The sequence below is a fragment of the Arachis ipaensis genome, chromosome B01 (assembly GCF_000816755.2).
Source record: "Arachis ipaensis cultivar K30076 chromosome B01, Araip1.1, whole genome shotgun sequence".
NCBI classification, from domain to species: Eukaryota; Viridiplantae; Streptophyta; class Magnoliopsida; order Fabales; family Fabaceae; genus Arachis; species Arachis ipaensis.
In genome coordinates this window covers 106878166-106888227 of record NC_029785.2, presented here as the reverse complement: position 1 = coordinate 106888227, position 10062 = coordinate 106878166, and the positions used below count along the sequence as shown (strand labels likewise).

At 32.7% G+C, this 10062-nt stretch overlaps 1 protein-coding gene across 1 annotated transcript; it reads left to right on the top strand.

Annotated features, from left to right (window-relative positions):
- On the top strand, positions 3017 to 4003 carry LOC107610248 (uncharacterized mitochondrial protein AtMg00810-like). Its single transcript, XM_016312323.1, has one exon. The coding sequence runs from the start codon at positions 3017 to 3019 to the stop codon at positions 4001 to 4003; it is 987 nt and encodes a 328-aa protein (XP_016167809.1).

The following is a 10062-nucleotide window of genomic DNA, read 5'->3' as shown; positions in this document are numbered from 1 at the left end:
TATATATATATATATATTACTAATTTTACAATTAAAATGTGCCACATATCATTTCCTTATTGCAATTAAAATCAAATATTTCTCTTCAAAATTAAAGATGAAGACAGTAATAATCTATTATATATTACTAATTTTATAATCAAAATATGCCACATGTCATTTTTTTATTACAATTGAAATCAAATATTTTTTTCCAAAATTAAAGAATTTTTCTCTCCTTCTTACTAATTTTACAACCAAAATGTGGCACATATCATTTCCTCGTTACAATTAAAATAAAATATTTCTCTCCAAAATTAAAGTTATCCCCTCTTTCCTCTCCTTTGGATTTGGATTCTCTAACTTTTAAATTTTACTTTAGAGAGTAAAGTGTGATCTCTCACCATTTATTTCATAGGGACCAAGAGAAAATATGAGAGAAAAATCATTTAAGGGGGAGAGATCACACTCTACCTTCTAAAGTGAAACTTTAAAATTTAGACGATCCAAATCCCTCTCCTTTTATCTATCCCTCTCATTCATTCAACTATTCTATCTATTTTATATATCATTATCAATAACTAATTACAAATTTGACAATCAAAATGTGCAACATGACATTTTTTAATTGTATTAAAATTAAAATATTAAAATTAAAATATAGTTATATTATATATTACTATCTAATTTTTTTATATCTTTATTATAATTATATTACAATTAGCATTTAATAAAAAATTCATAGTTATACTAATTTAGAAAATATCTTTATTATAATTATATAAAATTAATATTTAATGCATTCCAACTTTTGAATTCAAATTGATTTCTGTTTTAAAACTGACTGATGAAATGAAGTGTCAAATGTTAATTGATGATAAAATCTGTGAGATTCAGGACTAAGCTACTTCGAAGAGGATTGGAGTAGCTAAATGTGCTGATGGTCTCTATACAATGGATAGCCAACCTTTTAATTCTGTTTTTGCAACACACGATAATCATAGCATGCATCATTCAGCAAAGCTGCCGCTCACTTTCACAACATCACTTTCCACCAATAATAGCACTGCAACTTGCACTGCATCATCAGTTCATACAAATGCACTATGGCATTCTAGATTAGATCATATCCCTCAAAATAGATTGCATGTAATGCCCAAAACTCATCCCTTCATTGATTGTAATGAACAAATAAACCCATGTAACTCATGTCATTTAGTAAAGCAAAAACGCTTACCTTTCTCTTATAGCAATTCTAAATCTGCTGCTTGTTTTGATTTGTTGCATCTTGATATCTAGGGACCAATTTCAGTCCCCTCCATTAATGCTCACAAATATTTTTTTTACCATAGTTGATGATAAAAGCAGATACACCTGAATTTTTTGTATGAAAGCAAAGTCAGAAGCTCTAGACTTGGTTAAAATCTTTATAAAATTTGTTCAAACTCAATTCAATCGCACTGTCAATTGTCTAAGAACTGAAAATGGTCCTGAGTTCACTATGCAATCATTTTATGCATCACAAGGCATTGTACACCACACTTCATGTGTTGAAACTCCACAGCAAAATGGGATAGTGGAGAGAAAACACCAACACATTTTGGGGGTGGCTAGAGCATTGCTATTCCACTCATCTATGCCTAAATGTTTTTGGAATTTTGCTGTAAAGCATGCTGTGCATATCGTCAATGTATTGCTAAGCCAATTTCTCAACGACAGATCACTTTTTGAACTTCTTTTCAACCAAACACCTAATCTGTCCAATTTAAAGGTTTTTGGGTGTCTCGCCTATGCATCAACTCTTTCAAATGGAAGAACTAAATTGGATCCTAGAGCACAAAAATGTGCTTTTCTCGATTTTAAAAAAAGGAACAAAAGGATTCACACTCATTGATGTGAAAACCAAAAGAATTTTCACATCTAGAGATGTCATTTTCTATGAAAATTACTTTTCATATTGTGCCCATGATAATTCTAATCTGCACAATTACAATGAAGTTTCATAGCAAAATTACAACTTTGATCCATTCACTTATGATTCTCACTACACTGACTCGTCTGCTCCTAGTTTGCATCAACCACATATGCCTCAAACTCATGTTCTACTTACACATCATCAAAACCATCAAAATCTTCAAACACCATCAAACTTGCATTCTGAATTTGTTGATCACACCGTAAATGAACCTGCACGTTCGGCACACACTGTTGAACAGACAGAAAATCTCATATCACATGTATCCCATGCATCACATCAAAATCCACAGCCACTTGAACTTAGAAAATCTACAAGAATTAAAAGGTTACCAGCCTATCTCAAAGACTATCATTGTAAAGTGAACAATTCAGTTTCTAGTTCCACTCATCCTCTTTGAAGGTACCCTATTTCGCAGCATATTTTCTATGATGCACTCAATCCAAAACACAAGATTTTTCTTTGGCTGTTTCTACAAACGTTGTACCTAGTGTCTATGAGGAAGCTGTTGCTCACCCTTGCTGGAGAGAAGCCATACAAAACGAACTTGAGGCTCTGAAGAAAAATCAAACTTGGTAAATCACAACACTCCCTCATGGCAAGAAAGCTATAGGCTGCAAGTGGGTGTTCAGGATTAAATTCCTCCCTGACGGAACCATCGAAAGATACAAAGCCAGGTTGGTTGCAAAGGGCTTCACACAAATTGAAGATGTCGACTTCATTGACACATTCAGCCCAATGGTTCGAATGTCAACTTTGAGAGTGGTTTTGGCCTTGGCCATTGCAAAACAATGGCACATCAAGCAGCTGGACGTGAATACTGCTTTCTTGCACGGTGACCTATATGAAGAGGTCTATTTGAGGCTTTCGCCAGGGCTTCAACAATCTGAACTGGCAGCAAACTCAGTGTGTAAATTGTGAAAATCGCTCTACGAACTGTGGCAAGCTAGTAGGCAGTGAAATTTGAAATTGACTGAAACATTGAGTTTGGCTGGTTTCTCCAAATCAGAATCAGATCATTCCTAGTACACCAAAATCACAGCTCAGGGGGTTACAATCATCATGGTTTATGTGGACTACTTGGTCTTGACGGGTAATGACCTTGCTGAGATTAATTCAATCAAGCAGCTACTTGATAAAAAATTCAAAATTAAAGATTTGGGGGACTTGAAGTACTTCCTAGGCATGGAAGTGGCCCGCTCATCAAAAGGGATCCATCTTTGTCAACGCAAGTATGCCTTAGACATCCTCAAGGACTTTAGCTTCTTAGAGTGCAAGCTAGCTAGCACTCCAATGGATTACACTTCTGCATCAAAATTGTCATGGAAAAGCGGCACTGCATTAGAAGATCGAGCCCCATACAGACAACTGGTTGGCAGGCTCTTGTACTTGACCAACACAAGGCCAGATTTAGCTTACGCAATGGGAAGACTTAGTCAGTTCATTGATTATCCCACAGATGTACACCTGCAAGCTGCTCACAGGGTGCTGCGATACTTAAAAGGATGTCCCTCAGTTGGTTTGTTCTTCCTGGCTGACAATGATCTTAAACTCATAAGGTTCTCAGTTGTAGACTGGGCAACATGTGCAGACTCCAAAAAATCCATCACTGGCCATTGCTTCTACATTGGAAAGTCACTCATCAGTTGGAAAAGCAAGAAACAGGACACTGTTGCGAGGTCGTCCTCAGAAGCTGAGTACAGAGCTCTGGCCCTGGCAACATGTCAAGCTCAATGGCTATCTTACATCATGAATGATTTGGGCATGCCACTGACAGAGTCCATCACACTTTTCTGCGACAATAGATCAGTCATCCACATAGCCACTAATCCTATCTTCCATGAGAGAACTAAGCACATCGAGGTTGATTGCCACACTGCTCGGAACCAGCATCTCTCAGGTCTCACACACCTAATGCCGGTTTCTTCATCGAATCAGTTGGCTGACTTCCTTACCAAGGCTTTAGCCCCTGGTCCCTTCTTAAGCAACATTTCCAAACTAGGCCTTTTAGATAGTCACAGTCCTAGTTTGAGGGAGGCTGTAACTTAATGTAATTGGTTGCTGCTATTAGCATTAGGAGACTTAGAATTAGTTACTGCTGTTAGCATTAGTAGACTTAGAAGTAGTTAGTTACTGCTGTTAGCATTAATCAGTTAGAATTGCCAACTAGCAAAATTAGTTAGGCAGATTAAATTAATTGGCTCTTATGTAACTATATAAATATAAGCATGTGATACAGAAAATGATGATGAATGAAAACAACTTTTATCTTTGCCAAATCCCTCTTTCTCATTTTTTTCTCTTTCTCCAAATTCAATTCACCAACAGCTTCTTTTTCATTGGACCTCTCTCCTCTGTTCATCTCTCTCTCTCTCTCACTCCTTTCTCCAAGTTCTTTACCCTTCACCTTTGGACTCACCTGACAGAAATTGATGAGAGTTCGAATCTCTCTAAGCACGAAATTTCACAAAGATGCTTTCATCATTACACATTTAGAAAAAAAAAATATTTTAAAGAAATATTTCTTTCAATTGCACAACTATATTATATATTTTGTTTTCGAATAAAGATCTTTTATACGATTTTTTTTTTCTTTTCCTTTTTCATAAAGTATATCATGTCAATATATTTACAGAGCAGGACAAAGAATTCTAAATTTGGTAATTTAAAGTTTTTATATTTATTAGTCAATAAATTTTGGTTATATCACTAAATGAGAGTAGTGAATACCAATATCACATCAAAGAATCTAAAAAAAAATAATCAGTACAGTAAACGAAAAAATTAAAGTAATATTTAATGTTACCTCAAAAACATCGAATAATATGGGAATGTATGGGGAACAGATTGTAGTTACTTTACTGCAAGATAACGAAAATGAAAAAGGATAGAAAACGTAAAACCAAACCCGGAATCGCATGGCATCGATTTTGTCCAAAGAGAAGTCAAAACATTGTCTGAGAATTATATTATAATGTAAAATTTTGTAAAGAATGTACCAAAAAAAATAATTAAAGAATTCTGTTGAAAGCTTTAGTTAAGATCGAATTTTAGCCTTGAGTCTAATTCATATTGTAAATAGGTCAATTATATTTTAGAATTTTTTTTTTCAATTTAAACTTCACCTGTTTAAAGTTTCACAAAGCCACAAATTTATTTAAAAAACTTATTTTAATAACTTTATCTTTTCAATCCTAATATATTAGCAATTTTATAATTTATCATCAATCTCTTTTTTTCAATTGTCCAATTTCTATAATTATAATCGTTTTATGAATCGCCTTCACCTTCTGTAATCATTAGTTTGGTACAATAAACGCTCTTGGTGTTTTGTCAGGTATGCATTCTTTCAAATCACAAAAAATTATAATTTTTTGCAAAATAATCTATTAGAAGAATCATCCAATTGATTAGATGAATGCATCTTTTTTTTAGTTCACAGACTCAATCAATTACTAAAGTTAAACGATTTATTTTTTCACATAACCAGTTTAAATACCCAATTAATTGAACTAAAAGACATTAAAATTATTGCATCTGTAACTACAAAATTATTGTATATATCCAATCAATTAGATATTCATTCAATTAATTAGATGATAGCAACATTATAATTCTAAAAGACATAAAACATTCTCATCAAAAGAAATTAATCGTTTCAACAATTACATATTCAAAAATTGCACACATATATAAGTTTTAGAAAACTAAAATAACAAATATGAATCATAAAAAAAATTAAAAAAAGATAGACAAGATCAATATTATAGCAGCTAGACACACAAAAGCAGTATAAAACATAATGATCGTCATAATTATGCTTCAAGTCAAAAGACGTAAGTAGACGACATAGACATATATCTTGCAAGAAAAACAAAAATTTTATAATTGCATTAAAATAGTTATGTTCCATATATAACATCCATTTCAAGAATTAAAGTTTATAGAAAGTTTAATAAACTAGTGAAGATAAAAAAATATTTAGCACTAACCTGCAATAGACTGTAAATAACAACTACGTGGTATTCGTCTATTTATATCAGTGTTCCGTTAATATTTGTGTGTCAAAAATTAGTTTAAGAACTAACATAAATTATATTTACAAAATTTAGAAATTAAAAAGAGATAATTAAAATTTTAGAAACTAAATTAAGACGCGTGAAATGAGAAACCAAATTAAGTATTATTTTAAATTTTGCATATTTTCATTTTTATCCTATATAAAAAGATAGATATTTTATATTTATAAGGGTAAAAGTATATTTTTTTTGTCCCCGAAGTTTGGCAAAAGTTTTAAAAATACCCCTAAGTTTTATTTTATTTCAATTTTGTCTCAAAAGTTTTCGATTTGCATCAAATATACTCTCGGAGGCTAAATTTTCAAAAAATTTAAGACCAATATAACAATAATGCATGAAAATTATGCTTGATTTGCTTTTGTTGAGGGGTTATTTTCATGAAATTGTTGTTGAATCGATCTTAAATTTTTTGAAAAATTAGCCGTTAGAGGTATATTTGATGCAAATCGAAAACTTTTGGGACAAAATTGAAACAAAATAAAACTTAGGAATATTTTTAAAACTTTTGTCAAACTTTAAGGGAAAAAAATATACTTTACCCTATTTATAAATGATTATTTTAGTGTTTTAATTTGTAAAATTAGATATTATAAAAACTAATAATGTTATATTTACATCGAAAATAACTACCTGTGTATATATATTGAAATAAAAAATACACATTAAAAATAAATTAAACAATANTGGATCCTGTTAGATTTTTTTATAAAATCAGTAATTTACGTACCTCCAGCCATTGCCAATAAATTCTTTGATTTAATTTGGAACTTCCAATTCTTGAATCACAAAGAGCCAGATGGAATCAATGTGTATTTTTTTTGTTCTTATGATCAGAATTGGGACCCAAATTTTATAAAGTTTATAATGAACAGTCGTGTTCTTTCCATCAAAGAACAGACCAACTGTCAATATAATAATGAATAATTACAATACCACCCAAACTAATTTCTATATTAACAAATTGGACCACAATTAGAATAAAAATTCTAACATTCTCCCACTTGGTCCAACATTTGTTACGTATAGTTTGTAATTACATACTATGCTTAAACAATTAAGACAAATTACACGAATCATAGCGGTAGTTTTTCATTAATCGAGTATTACCTTCTATGTATTACAATGTAATATCTCCTAACTGAATAAACTCTTCATGTGGTATTTCTGTAGGAAGAGATACAATCCATAATCTTAAGCCCAGAGATAAAATTCTTTAACCAAACACCTTGTGATGTAGCCTCAAAACAAGCAATAAACTCGGCTTCCATGGTAGAAGTGGCTACAAGTGATTGTTTTGCACTCTTCCAAGATACTGCTCCATCAGCAAGCATAAAGATGTATCCTGACGTTGACTTTCTAGAATCAATACATCCCGCCAAGTCTGAATTTGAGTATCTAACAATTTCCAAATTGTCGGTTCGTCTATTGTAAGCATGAAGTCCTTGGTCCCTTGAAGGTACCTTAAGACCTTCTTTGTAGCTCTCCAATGGATAATTCCTGGATTGCTTTGATATCTTCCTAACATGCTAACAGCAAAAGCAATGTCAGGTCTTGTACAGACCTGAGCATACATTAGGCTTCCAACGGCTGAAGCATAAGGAATATTTTCCATCTATTTCTTTTCAAGTTCATTTTTGGGACATTGATCTAAATAGAATTTGTCACCTTTCACAATAGGTGCAACACTTGGTGAACAATTTTGCATTTTAAACCTCTCAAGAACTTTATTAATATAGGCTTCTTGAGATAAACCTAAAATTCCTTTATGTTTATCTCTATGAATCTTTATGCCAAATGACATAAGATGCATCACCCATATCTTTCATATCAAAATGTCTAGAGAGAAATTGTTTCACTTCATGTAACAATCCTAAATCATTTGTTGCAAGCAAAATATCATCTACATATAAGATGAGAAATATGATCTTGCTCCCACTAACCTTGTGATATATACATTGATCAGAAATATTTTCAATGAACCCAAATGAAGAAATCACATTGTGAAACTTCAAATACCACTGTCGGAAAGCCTGCTTAAGACTATACATTGCTCTCTTAAGCTTGCAAACTAACTCCTTACCAGCACTTGAGATGAACCCTTCGGGTTGTCTCATATAGACCTCTTCTTCCAAATCTCCATTAAGGAAGGCCGTTTTCACATCCATTTGATGCAATTCCATATCAAAGTGTGCTACCAATGCCATAATGATGCGGAAAGAGTCTTTCTTTGAAACAGGAGAAAAGGTTTCTCTGTAGTCAACTCCTTCCCTTTGAGTAAATCATTTGGCAATAAGTCGAGCCTTGTAGTGCTCAATATTTCCTGATGAATCCTTCTTGGTTTTAAATACTCATTTATAGCCAATGACCTTTTTTCCATCAGGCAATTCTACAAGATCCCAAACTTGGTTATCTGCCATAGAATTCATTTCATCCTTCATAGCATCTAGCCATAAATTGGAATTACGACCTTTCATTGCTTGTGAAAACGTCGTTGGGTCATTTTCATCACAAACATCATAGTCAGACTCAGCAAGATATACTATATAGTCACTAGAAATTGCAGGCTTTCTAATTCTTGTTGATCTTCTTAATGTTACATCATCAACCTCTTGTAAAGGTAGTGGCATAACAGGTTCTCCCTCTTCTTGAAGTTGCTCTTGAGCAATATGTTCTTGAACAACATTTTCATTATGAAGAGTTTGATCCTCCACCATATAATCTACTTGAACATTATCTTCATGATGTGGAACATCAGTAATAGGTTGTTCTATATTGAGCCTATCTGTATGGGCATTGTATTGAACAATCATTCTTGTACATGGAGAGGTTTGACAAACATTATCATTCTCAACAACTTTAGGAGGATGATTTCTCCCACTTTTTACATCATGCTCTAAAAACCTTACATTTCTAGATTCAACTATTTTACTTGAATGGGAGGGACAATAAAATCTGTAACCCTTAGACTTTTCTGCATAGCCGATAAAATAGGCACTTATCGTCCTTGGGTCCAACTTCCTTTCTTGTGGATTATAAACCCGAACTTCAGTAGGACAACCCCAAAATGCCAAGCATGGTGTATTGTGCCACAATACCATGCTCTTGAAGATACTTTACAAATGGACTAGGTGCTTGCCCACTTCCAGTATATCTCCCATAGAATTCTCCACCTCTATCTGATCTCACGATCTTAATTTTCTTTCCGCATTGTTTCTCTACTTCAGCTTTATAAAATTTAAAAGCGTCCAATGCCTCATATTTATTATGAAGCATATAGAGATACATATATCGTGAATAATCATCAATAAAAGAGATGAAGTATTTCTGACCACTTAAGGACATATCAGGACAACATATGTCAGTGTGAATTATTTCTAATATGTCAGAACTCCTCTTAGCACCTTTTTGAGATTTTTTGGTTTGCTTTCCCTTAATGCAATCCACACAAGTATCAAAATCAGTAAAGTCTAGAGTTTCAAGAACTCCATCACTTACTAATTTCTTTATTCTCTCAATGGAGATGTGTCCCAACCTTCGGTGCCATAACATGGGGGATTTTTCATTCATACCATTACCATGCATAACCATAAGATTAGATGGAACATTATTAGCTAAATGGACTTTAAATAAATCACCAATTAAAGTACCACATCCAATAATATTATAATTTTTAATAATGTCAACAGAATCATCATAAAAATTTATACATAATCCTTGTTTTACAAGCTTAGATAAAGAAATCAAATTTTTAGAAAAATCTGGAATATAAAAGGTTCTTTTTAAATCTAAAATACAACCAGTACTTAATACAAGCCTAAATGTTCCAACAGCTTCCACACGTGAACGCATCCGATTGCCCATATAGATGCTTAGTTCACTTCCTATCGGTTTCCTTTTCCTTATGAAACCCTTCATGGTATTTGAAATATGAATTTCAGCACCAGAATCAATCCACCAAGTGTCATGACATATTTCAACAAAATTAGATTCAAAACACACTGAAGGAATAAGATCACAAAGGTTAGTACC